The sequence below is a fragment of the Ruditapes philippinarum genome, unplaced genomic scaffold (assembly GCF_026571515.1).
Source record: "Ruditapes philippinarum isolate M1 unplaced genomic scaffold, ASM2657151v2 ctg2927_1_1_1_1, whole genome shotgun sequence".
In the NCBI taxonomy this organism is placed as follows: Eukaryota; Metazoa; Mollusca; class Bivalvia; order Venerida; family Veneridae; genus Ruditapes; species Ruditapes philippinarum.
In genome coordinates, this window is record NW_026866518.1 from 442,386 (window position 1) to 455,295 (window position 12,910).

General features: G+C 34.9%; 2 protein-coding genes and 1 non-coding gene across 3 annotated transcripts; all 3 read left to right on the top strand.

Annotated features, from left to right (window-relative positions):
- Positions 1-93, top strand: Trnak-uuu (transfer RNA lysine (anticodon UUU)). Its single transcript has 2 exons — positions 1-37; positions 58-93. It is a non-coding gene; the product is annotated as a tRNA-Lys (tRNA).
- A 2,491-nt stretch (positions 94-2,584) lies between these two features.
- LOC132732730 (uncharacterized) lies at positions 2,585-7,009 on the top strand. Its single transcript, XM_060719211.1, has 4 exons — positions 2,585-3,084; positions 4,482-5,379; positions 5,854-5,960; positions 6,308-7,009. The coding sequence occupies exons 1-4, from the start codon at positions 2,701-2,703 to the stop codon at positions 6,965-6,967; spliced, it is 2,049 nt and encodes a 682-aa protein (XP_060575194.1). The 5' UTR covers positions 2,585-2,700; the 3' UTR covers positions 6,968-7,009.
- A 1,658-nt stretch (positions 7,010-8,667) lies between these two features.
- On the top strand, positions 8,668-11,434 carry LOC132732732 (cerebellin-2-like). The gene is made up of 3 exons (XM_060719217.1): positions 8,668-8,848; positions 9,455-9,790; positions 10,944-11,434. The coding sequence occupies exons 1-3, from the start codon at positions 8,734-8,736 to the stop codon at positions 11,375-11,377; spliced, it is 885 nt and encodes a 294-aa protein (XP_060575200.1). The 5' UTR covers positions 8,668-8,733; the 3' UTR covers positions 11,378-11,434.
- The last annotated feature ends 1,476 nt before the right edge of the window (positions 11,435-12,910 follow it).

Below are 12,910 nucleotides of genomic sequence, written 5' to 3' on the forward strand. Positions count from 1 at the left end.
GCCCGGCTAGCTCAGTCGGTAGAGCATCAGACTTTTAAGGCTGATTGAACTTCAGATATCTGAGGGTCGTGGGTTCGAGTCCCCCGTTGGGCGTACATTTTTTCTTTCAAGAACAATTTTTTACACATGTACATAATACAATTTTTATAAGACAAAAAGTTTAGATTACATTATAGAGAAGGTTTTTAATCACATACAACTCGCAATGAAAATGAAAATACTTATGTAGATCTCTTAATTACTTTTTATATTTTAGCAGTAATATATCATTAATTTTCAAGTAAACCCTTTGAAAGAGCAAAACAATTTTTTATTTTAAAAAAATCCAGGTTCAAGTTGTAATAATTCTGGAATTATTGGTGCTTTGAACAGTACTGTACAGTAGAGTTATGAATCACATGAAGACCATTATATTTGAAGCTTATTCCGTAAGAAATAAAGCAGGCATAGAAAGTAGTCCGGCAAGACACCAGTGAAAATACGGAAAATATGTTTCACTGTATTGATTTTTTTTTTCAGTGAAAATACGGAAAATGAAAATATGCATTTTATTTCATCAATTTTTCTCAATATTTTATTTATAATTAAGTATATAATAAATTTATTTATTTATTTATTTATTTATTTATTTATTTATTTATTTATTTATTTATTTATTTATTTTTTATTTTATTTTATTTTATTTTATTTATTTAAGTCTCATCTTTACATGTATACATAAAATATTTATATAACATGAAATACATGAAAAGCCGTTCTAATTGTTTGTAAGGGAGACAACTCCACAGAATCATATCACAACAGTTTACTGTTTTATGCACTGTGGAATTGTCCCCCCTAGTCATGATCATTATCATTCATTAAAAGGTTATGTTTTTTATTTTAAAGACATAGCATCAATATATTCTAACTATTGGATGTTTTCCTTACAGAAGTTAACATAGTGGTGTAAAATCACAGTGAATAAAACTTTACTAAAATGTTTAAATGTGAACTTTATGAATGGTCACATTACAACTTACTACACAAAAACTTAAACGCGGACACACTTGTCTGGCTAAAAATAAAAATATCACTTACCTGGTCATTTCTATATGAGAGTTTTGGGGCCGAAATAGGGCCTCATTCACAAAGCCAAGACTTTTTTCACGTATAGCATGGAGCTAAATATATCTCTATGCGTATAGTTATTGACAAATCTTTAATTAGTTACAAGGAACCTTATTTATTAAGAAGATTACTATCACTAATAAAAGTAAATCCCAATATGTAGTTCTTTTAGTACCTAAAACTAATATGATTGTGATATAAACACTATTTGCAAATAATTGTAAAGTTTCACAACTCAAATGGGCCGCAGACCCATTCGCAAAAGAATGGAGAAAAACACTGATATAAATGTGTTTATCTTTATGAAAAGCTGTATCTACAGAAACTTGAACCTTCAATGTAAGGGCCATTAGATAAGAATTCAGATGGCCAATTAGTGATGGCAATTAAATAAGACTCTCAACTCAGCGGACGTGTTAGTCATAGTGATTTACTGGCTGATAAGCCCTTAGTGAAATTCACCAGGTCTCTGGGATAAATGCGTGGGACTGTACATAAAATAATATTAAAGAAGTATTAAAACTTAGTGCAATATTTAAATTCCGATGTGATTTTAAATTTAATACTGTAAGAAAAAATGACTTCAACGGTAAAAAACGGGTTTTGTTGCCTCCCTTGACAATCTGGAGTCGAATAGAAAACATGAGTTAAAAAATGCTTACCTCTACGAGCAGGGTCTTTCAAATTTTGAAAGACCCTGCTACGAGGAAGTAAACTACAACGAACAAAAAATGAGCCGCGTCATGACAAAACCAACATAATTGGTTTGCGACCAGCATGTATCCAGACCAGATGCTGTTCTCTACTTGTAATAGAGTTGGTTGTGACGCGGCTCAAATTATGAAAAGTATCGCCTATATGAAACTGGGAATTTATAAATGACAAAGTGGGCACCCCATCCCTTCCTTCCCTACCCCCAAAAAGGGCGAAAAGTATCAAAATAAAACATGAAAATTCTTGAGAATTAACATACTTGATATTTAGTTAAATGCTGCATATTGACCAAGGTTAAGGACGTGAAGTGGTTACACACTTGGTTCGAGCTAAATACAAAACGACAATAGTCATGAAAATTTATAACGCCCAGACGTAAGTGGGTTTTATGCTATTTTGAAAGTTTTTAATCTGTCCATTCTATAATACACCCTGACTGCTTATGTTGGTTTAAGCTTTATACGTGACGAAGTAAATGAAGAAATAAACTGGTCCTTTACCCGGCCAGTCTGACCATGTTCTATATATACCGTTAGCAAAATAACTCTCAATTGCGCAATTCTAAAACAAGTCCATTTAAAGCTGTAAGGTTAGACCATATTATGTTATTAGCAGGTTACATAAATGCCCCTGGTATTATTTAAGCATTTTATACATTATGAAAATGATGACAATAATGCATCAGCGTTTAAAATAAAGACAGGCGACTGCGGCAGCGGAAACGTTATTATTATGAAGTCATTACGTCAACAACACGTCGTAGCATAGAAACAACGTCATGATAGATTGGTAGGGTAAGACTCTTGCATGCAGGTTGAAAAAAATCGATTATCTGAGTGAAAATGTAGTTATTTTTAGTTTTTAAATCATAAAGACATGTCATATAGTGACAGAATCAATTCTTCGGGTAATTACTATTTCCGGTATGATGAAGATATCGGAAAACATGGGCCTTACATAGAGTACCCTGACGCTCCGGCCGTAACACCTTCCGGTTATATTACAATTGAACTACCATCGGATAGCTCTTCAGATGATACGCCATCTCAAAGTCTTTCAGAAGCGAGTTCTCCGGAACCAGTAAAGGCTGACCCAAATATTGGAATGGTTATTATACAAATGGATGACGGCGGTCCTAGACCTAAAAGAAGTAGAGCATCAGACATAGTTATACCAATTGATTCCGTGTCGTCGCCGGAAATTATTAAGGAGACGCCGGTTGAGGATGGTTCAAGTACAGATGACAATTCGCCCATTCTAGTAAGTTTTAAAACATTTTCCTACCGAATGAATGAATTTTATTTACTATGAAAAACTTTGATGCCACATTAATTTGCCGAAATGCAGTATAGAGTAATGGAGCAATCATACCGATTGGGGAAAATGTGTAAATAATTTTACAAAAAAGATGTCAATAATCTCTTTACCTGTAAACATTTATCCTTTCGGGTTGGCCCCAATTTTTCGTCACCCAAGCAATTTTATAAACAGCGCTACCTTTTTTCTATTTTATTTTCTATGGATCCAAGCAAGAAGAAATTGTTGAATAAATTTGGCAGAATTATTAAATGAGCCGCGTCACGACAAAACCAACATAATGGGTTTGCGACCAGCATGGATCCAGACCAGCCTGCGCATCCGCGCAGTCTGATCAGGATCCATGCTGTTCGCTATCAGTTTCTCTACTTGTTATAGGGTTTGTAAGCGAACAGCATGGATCCTGATCAGACTGCGCGGATGCGCAGGCTGGTCTGGATCCATGCTGGTCGCAAACGCATTAATTTATATTGGTTTTGTCGTGACGCGGCTCAAATTTACTATGATGTTTAAAAATATCCAACTGTTTTCTCTCTTAACGAAAATTTGTTGAGACTTTCAGACATACACAGTAAGGGTGTTGACTCTAGGACAGGGACGAATTTAGGGCACCCGACGATATAACTACTGATGGGATAAATAATATAAAATGTACATGTATTATTATTTGTCAGCACACATTCATGGCCTCGTGTTCACTAAGAAAAGCTCAGGTTCAGGTTCAAATGACCCGGGTTTTATTTTCATTGGTTTATAAAAATTAAATTGATGGTATTTGACTAGAATTAAATGGTACATCAACAAAATGTAAAAAAATAATAATGCCGATTTGCAATGAACAACCCTATTTCGAGATAACATCGGCGAATAACAAAACAAAAACAAAAATAATCAGATCAAAATTAGAATAAATCAATTTTTGGATGAACTATAAAATGCCCATATCTTATTAAATAACAATACATTAATTCCAAATTTCATAATCATTCTATTTTAAGTCCAATTTTATGAAAATAATATTAGATAATTATCAAATATGTATTATATGGATAAAACAATAAAGACAATTTAAAAAAAATATATAAAAAGGGAGGACATTTTGATATATCAATCTTAAGTTAAAATTTGAATTGTTAAAAATTTTAAAATTCCTTTTGTTATGCTTGTTTGTCGGATTTTTTTAACTTGCTGTTGTCATTTCCGTGTGTATGCGGATCGAGTACTGAGAAATGAAAAGATGACAAACGCTGCATACCTTTCTTTCTTTCTTTCTTTCTTTCTTTCTTTCTTTCTTTATTTATTTATTTATTTATTTATTTATTTATTTATTTATTTTTAAGACTGCCGAAGTAGATAGCGACGAATGTACATTTTTCAACGATATAGTCGACAACCAAACAACTTCCGGGCCAGATTATAGCAGTTCCTCATCTGAATGTAGTTCATCAGACGAAGAAGAACTCAATCGTGAGAGTATCTCGGCTTCTGAAAGTGATTACGAAGACAACAATGAGGCACTCTCTGACAAAGATAGCTACGTTTCTGAATCCAACGTTGAATACGATATCAACGATGAAGACAACGACAATGTTGACGATGATGTAAGCGAGACAACCTCCAAAAGCATAAGATCGACATCCAATTGTAACAGGATTGGTATTTCTGAAACAAGCCTTTTAAATCTGTGTCAAAGATTTCAAAATGGAGCTGCTAGATATGAAGAAATACTTGAAGCGAGAAACCGTCTAGGTAGACAGATTAAACGCACATTTCCAAACCATCAACTGTCTTCTCACATCGCATTGAGAATGTTTTCTTCCTTGTCTACTAGCTATAAACTTAAAAACATCGGTTACGTTAACATGGATTCTCTGCCTGCTACATCAGATGCATGTCCCGTCTTGAACCACGAAGCATCTGGAGTTGGTGACATAGTTGAAATTTCCCGCGAAAACGAGACCTCCATCTCAGCCGATGGGACTCCAACTGAAAATGACAGCACATCTCCAGTATGTAGCACACGGGTTGACTTCACGCCGGCTGCACGTAGTAAAGTCGAAGGGGCTAGGACAGCATGTTCTGAAGCAGCTAACGAAGTATATAGTGTGCAGTCTGGCCGGGAGAATCCGCAAGCCAAGTATGACAGTGAAGTCAGGCCCAATCAGCCGGGTTTAAACATGCCAGCTGTCAACTTCCACCGGAAAAAGATTAAAGAAGTGCTACCACCTATTCCAAAATGTAAGTCATCTAGTTACTATTGAGTAATCATTGTCTATCAGATCCAAATATTTTTTAAAACAAACAATGGGTTGAAACTATGTGCATGTTCACTAGCATCTACGTGTTATAGTGCTTATTTCGTAGTATATAAGTTAGATGGAAAGGTTTCATATATGTTCAAAATAAAAGTAGCGTTAATTAAACTAGTGGCTATAATTTGTTACAAGATGGCAACTTTGATAGAAAAAAATAAGTTACAGGCCAAATTAGTTAATTAGATATTTAATATTAAACAGTAAGTTTACTTCAGATATGTAACTGTCCGAGTCATAAATCAAACAGGCACTTGAACAGCTTTTATAGATACATAAGTATACTTACATATGTGTGTATTTTATAAAAAAAATTATAGAATGTTTGCTATGTACAAAGCGAAAAAAAAGTTTACAGTGTAAAAACTGATAATTTGTATTAACTTTACATGTTTTACAGCGGCAGGAAGATCCAAACCCCAGACAGCCGTTGACAAAAGTAATGAAAAGCCTTCAGCTGCCCTTAAATCAGCTAATAAACAACTGATTATTAAACCTGAATTTCATGTAAGTCACTGTTATTAGTTTTTATTAAGTTACTGTTATTCTCTGTGTAAAGTGAAAAATATAATAAACATTAAGCAAAATTTGGTCATTTAAGAAATATTTAAGAAACACACATTATCTACTTGGTTATGCCTACCTTTAATAAAAAAAAAATCAAAAAATTCTACAAAACAACAATTTTTCTTCAAAATTATATGTTAGGCCATGTTTAAACATACAAAAACGCGATTTGGGGTAATTTCAGGTATTTTCATCATTTTCTGTTTATAATTATTCGTTTTTTGTTCTGAAATTTAGGTATTGATAATATTCAGTAAACTAATTTGGGCATTTACCATTTTTTTTAGAACCGCAAACAATGCCAAGTTGCAAAACCTGGTATCCCTCACCAGCTGCGATCAGTGGCGTGTTACAGGGACGGCAAGGTGGACGTGTCCATTACAGGCGATAAGAGACTTATACCCGAGTCAGAACCGCTCAACGTCAACATCACATTTATACATAAACCGTTCACGATGCCATACAAAGAGGCCAAGGTCACTGACGAAGATGATGACAAACAGTCATCATCTATAAAAAGGAAACCGTTTCCATCACCAGTAAAATGCTTTAGTCCCAATATTCCACCTCAAAGCAAAATACAGCCTAATAAAAGACCGTTGCCTCCGTTGAAGCATGTACAGAAGACCGAAAAAAGAGATTTTAAAAAATTAAACAATATTCCAAAATTGGCGATAGACTCAAGGCAAGTCGGTCATTTTCCAAGCCATAAAGCTCTTCCCCCATTGCGCAATGTTTCAGGAAAAGTTAGACAGTACATTCCGATCGTGGAGAGAAAATTAAAAGTGGTTACCAGCAAGAAACGTAATAAAAAGTCAACAACAAAACAAGAAAATTTAAACTGGGACATCGTAAATGACAGAGCCCAGCGGCCACCATTTAATACCCACATAAATACAGAAGCTTCCGAGAGACACCAAAAAATATTTGCAGATATTCCTGTTTAAATCTGTACAAACTTAAAATCTATTAAAATAACGAACACAAAATTGTTAGATTTATTTATTGGTACATTCAAATAAGACGTCCAGCGACATATTGTTCCTACTTTCCTCTGACAGGTTATATGGGCCTATATAAATGGTTGTTTGCATATATAACCCGAGTCGCCAGAGGAGCGTTATAGATCTATTTAGTTTAGAGTTTATACTAATTTATTTTAGTTCGTTTGGAGCAATTTCATCCAACTTTACAGGAATGATCATTATCAAGTTATTTGCATTCATTGTTTTTATGGTTCAATTTATTTTTCGGATTAGGGCCCCTTTTAATCTTTTTTTTTTTAAAAGTTGTCCGAATTTACCCCTCTTTTCCCCCCTTATGAAATTTAAATAAACTTACAGGATTGATTTTTTGGCTGATTTATTGCCCTCGAATGAAAAGGTGATTTTTTTGTGTTGCCAGCTACATGTTTGGACTACTCTTCAGAAACTGCTGGTGCATTATCATCAAAAATTTAAAGGAATGACCAATACTATGTCTAGTTGTGCATCTCATCAACCTTTTTTTCGATTTAATGATAATTGTCAGAGTAATGTCCCTTTAATGATTTTAATTTGGACTACTCCTCTTATACCACTAATGCAATGTTTATGAAGCTTTACAGGATTGATCGGTAGCTCAAGTACTTGCACATATTACACGGGTTTTCCGGTTGAAGGATTTTCAGCCGAGTTATGGCCTCGAATAAAAATGTGTTGATTTTTGGGTCTCCTGCTACATAGTAGCTGCAACATGCAATTGGCTATCATGAGGCGACATGTCATCACTGATGGCCCTTGTGTCATTATGTCTGATAATAGGAAAATTGTCTCCAGCTTAGAAATTGGTGCGTAAGATAAGCTAAAGCTGGTTAAACAATTACAATGAATTAAATGTCACATATAAATGCTTGTTGAGTCCTTTAAACATTTAGAATAAATCCCCTTTGGCAATTAACCTTGTACTTGCATAACTTAGTGACAATATCTTCGCATAAAACCCATTGGCTTTGCAAATTTCTTGGTGCTTGGGAATTTTCGCAGCTGGCGTTGTTTAAAAAATACTTAGTAAGGGCACACTAGATAAATGACTAATGTATTTCTTCATCATATAAACTTTCGATAAACCCAACCCCAAGGCTAGTTACCATATTTTTATGATACAGTTTGTTCATGTTTTATTTTGTCCCGTTTTATGTTTCAAACCGATATACCATCACAGAGAGTACAATAGAAAATACCGTTTAGACAATTCAAGAGATACATACACTGTGTCGTTACATAGTAACAAGTACTTTAGAATGACTCCTGCGTCTTACTCTATAGAACAAAATAAAACTCAATTAACACATGGAGAAAAAAAATACAAACAAACAAAAACAAAAAAAAACGTGATTTCAAAGAGTCATATAAGATGTACTGAACTTCTTTCTATGTGGGGAAATACGCAATTTTCACGAGTTACATGTCCGAAAGTGACACATTACTGAAGGTCCCATAATCACCGTCGTTTGAACACATATATTTAATTATATATGCTTTATGCTACATAACATTTTCGTATTCTGTTTCAGCCAGTACAGGACATGAACCGTAGTTGTCCATGTACATGCCCAATCAAACCATGTTGGCATTACATTTAAGCAACCTTTGAGGTCTTCACTTATCATCGTTTAGATAAGAAACTATGCTAGTTGTAAGCAGATACAAGTTGTCTCATTTGTAGTGCAACAATGAAGATCGTTCTGTTTTGTTTCCTTTTGGCAATTAGTCACCCATTTATTTTTTGTCAGGATGCAGATAAACTCCAATTGATATTATCTCGGATTGATACCCTGGAAAATACAGGTATGCTAGATATGCAAAAAATCTGCGGTACATACCATTTATTCAAGTAAGAGAATTCTACATTTTTCTAAAACTTTCTTGAAATAAACATGAATATAATTCAGCCTAAGCTTATAGGGTTAAATTGATTTGCCGGTTTAACGTATTTAAGATAGTGTGTGTATTCATGTGAAAGAACATTTTATTTCTAATACTATATAAAACTTTTTTTTAAATTTTCATTTTCTTTAACTCCATTACATATGTGAAGTGATAGTTCTTTGTAATTAAACATTTAAAACATCCACGTTATTGGTAAATTTTGATGAGATGACAATAAGATGTCCACATACCTTTCTATATCTGTTTAGTAAAAGTCGGTCTTTAATTCTCCACCGCGTGTTATCAATCGCTTATGTAGACAAACGCATTTTAACCTTACACTTTCACCAAATAACGCAATAAAGAGAACTGAGAGATAGATGGAAATGACATTTTGAAGTCAGCTTTTGGCTTACCAATGGTTCTGTGTGGCTTGGTACTGTTTGGTATTGCGTTTAGTCACTGTCGCTCTCCCTTTATGATCTTTCCGTTCATATTTGATCTACAAAATGTTATTTATTTCAGTCGCATTGCAACACGAACGTATACAGGTTATTCAAAAAAGAGATGAGTCACAACAAAAGCGCATTGAAGAACTAGAGAACATTGTTAAAGCTCAACAGACATTTATCAACGGTGTTCTAGCTCATGCCAAGGAAGAAGACGTCATAGCTCGTGGCAGTGTTGAGGGCGTCATAACTGAAGCCGGAGTAAAGAAAAGCCAACATGATACGGCAGGTATCGTTTTGGACACAGACATCAATGGAAATAAAGAAACTCAGCCATTGCTTGTTGGTGATCCGGGAAGGAACATATCAGATGTATTTACTAGTATGGACAGCATTGGAGAATATCGACATTGTAAGTGTGGTTTCATCACATCTAGCGATTCTGAATTTAATCACTTAACTGTGGAATATCATGTTTTACAAATGTCTGGACCGTAATGTGCACAATGGTCTAACTACGAACCAAATATAACCCCTTGTGCGTTTTTACAAGCACATGAAAGACAAATCATCAGAGATATCCAAAGCTATGATTTTAAATTAAAGCAGCTTGTGGTCCATATCCGTTTTTATTATATCTATATGTATATATTTCACGGACTACATCACTGCCGCGCAGTCTTTACTTATTATGGTGGCTGATTTGATACGCTTTTGTGCGTCTAGATGGCGAAAGCGACAACACGACAAAGCGCCAAACGGCGAGTTGTCGGACTTTCGCCTTGTCGTCCTGTCGCTAGCGACAACACGACAAAGCTCCAAACGGCGCGTTGTCGCGCTGTCTCTAGCGCGGCACGCCAACCGGTGCGTTGTCGTGCGGCGCGTTGTCGCCCTGTTGCTTGGCTTATAAGCCAACCCTTCAAGTTGAACCGAGCGACAATGTGACATCGCAACAACAATCGGCGTGCCGCGCTAGAGACAGGACGACAACGCGCCAACGCGACGCACAAAAGCGTACCAAATCAGCCACAATAACTTAATTATTAATCAAAGCATTTCGTGTTAGAGACGTACACAGCACTTTCTTTTACTTTTATGTTAAACTGAAACAATATCGGTTTAAAATTGAGTAAAACAAGAAAGTTGTGGCAGGGGTCTCATATCTGCTTCTCAACTCAAACATCGTTGGCTCGAGCCCAATTTGGGTCATTGTCATGTGTCCTCATATGACACAAGTGCTAATTATTTCTGGAAGCGAACTCGTAAATGTTTCACTAAGATACAAGCTTTCTTCGCAGTCGACCTTATTATAAATAATAACTTATACTTAAAGTATTGTGAAGAGAACAAAACATAATTCTACCAAGCTGAAAATTAATATATTCATGTATAACAAATAAAAATTTTAATATTTATTAAATGAGCTATTTTTTCAACTCTCTTTTGCTATGAAAAAATTGATACACGAATGGTCATGACATTCGGAAGTTAGCGACTAAAGAGTTTGAAATTGTTTAAAAACAAACAAAATTACTCAACACCACGTGTTATTTCGTGCATTTCAGTTAAAAGACGCGGGAAAACAATGGCACGTCAGTTACAAGAAACAGTTGCTTTTCATGCGACAATCGATGTGCAAACTCACGTCACGCAGCTTACAATTGGGCAGACAATCGTGTTTGATTCAGTCCATCTGAACATTGGAGGAGGGTACCACAGCTCGGGAGGACTATTCATTGCACCTACAGCAGGAATCTATATGTTTTCATTATCTGTTATGTTAAATACGCCATCACACTGGATATCTCTGGAATTGCTAAAAAATGGCGCAATATTAGCTGAAACATATGCTAACGGATATGATCAAGGATCCGTATCGGTTGCTACGCAACTTAAGGTAGGGGATGAAGTGTTTGTAAAGGTACATGGCAGTGACAGCGGCATGGTTTATGGTGAAAAGTTGACCAGTTTCACGGGTGCCCTTATTATGCCTTATTAACGTATATGTATTTGTATAGCTAATTCTAATCGGTAATAAAAAGAAAATTGCCTATTATTTATTTTTTTTATTTATTTTTTTATTTTATTTATTTATTTTTTTTTTTTTTGGGGGGGGGGTGTTCCTCTTAACCAAATGAACAATATCCCACTGGGGAAAAACGCACTACTGGATTTTACAGGGCCACTGTAATTTTGAAATGGTTCAAAAGTTAATTTAAATTACAAAGAAACATATAATAATTATGTGAAAATGAACTTGCAAGCTACGGTCCACATGGAAATAGTGAAAATTTGAATTTAGAAACATCCGCAGATCTGTTTATAATGTGGTTATCATGATACGGTTCCAAGTAAATGAATAAATGCAATAATTGCAAGAGAAAGTATTAAGACTATGAACCCCTTCACCCTTTTCATCTTAAACTCTGGCAAAGAAGCCTAACTTAGTACTATCCGAGAGTTTTAAAACCGAATATTAATCTTCGTCGTACTGTTTTGGGTTTTACGTCACATCGACACAGTATAGGTCATATCGCGACGTTCCAGCTTTTACTGGCGGAGGAAGACCTCAGGTGCCCTTCTGTGCATTATTTCAGGCATGAACGGGCACATGAGTAGAACCACCGACGTTCCGTAAGCTAGCTGGATAGCTTCCTCACATGAAATAATCCAAAGTCCCTGTCGGGTTCGAACCCACAGCGGTACGGGGCAAGTGATTTGAAGTTAACGACCCTTAACCCCACTCGGCAAAAGCCCCCAACTTAAATAACTTAAAAATATATCTTTTTGGATGAAAAAAATTTTTTGCAGTTTGCTAAAGAATTTATTTTTGAAAAAAAAAGTGATTTAGAACGTATTTTATCAAAAAGGGAATCTAAATACTGGCTTCTCAAGGACAAGTTTTGTATGAAAGATTTTTTTGGAAATGGTCACTGACACAGGTTTGACCACATTGTATCTTACAGTATAGTATCTGTAGTTATTTTCATAGAGTAGAACGACAGCATGGACACAGAATAAGTTATTTTTTGTTTTAAATGGAAACGCTTACGAAGCCAATACGAGATCTTTATTTTCAAAAACATAAATACATTAGGGATTGTCGTATTTACCTAACCTGCCAGAGTTTATATCAGAATACATTATCTTAAAGCATAGTAAATAATTAACAATATTGTAAAAGATTTTAAACCGTCCGTAAAAATAGAAAGATTCGTATCAGGCATTTAAAAATGTCGAATATATTATCATATACTGAAGATACCAATCGTAAGGTGTTTTTTAAACATGACAATAAAATTTATCATTTTATCACACAAACGTCTGCCAAGATTTAACAAGTTAAAGGTACATTACCTGAATGAAAATATTCATTATTATTCATATAATCATTTTTTTTGCGAAAAGCGGCATATATTTAAACCTCACCATACCTAATGATGTCTAATGTTGTTTTTTTTTGAGAAGCAGGATGACTGGCATACGAAAGACCGGTGGGGACAATTCAACTTCACGAATAACCGATTTCATC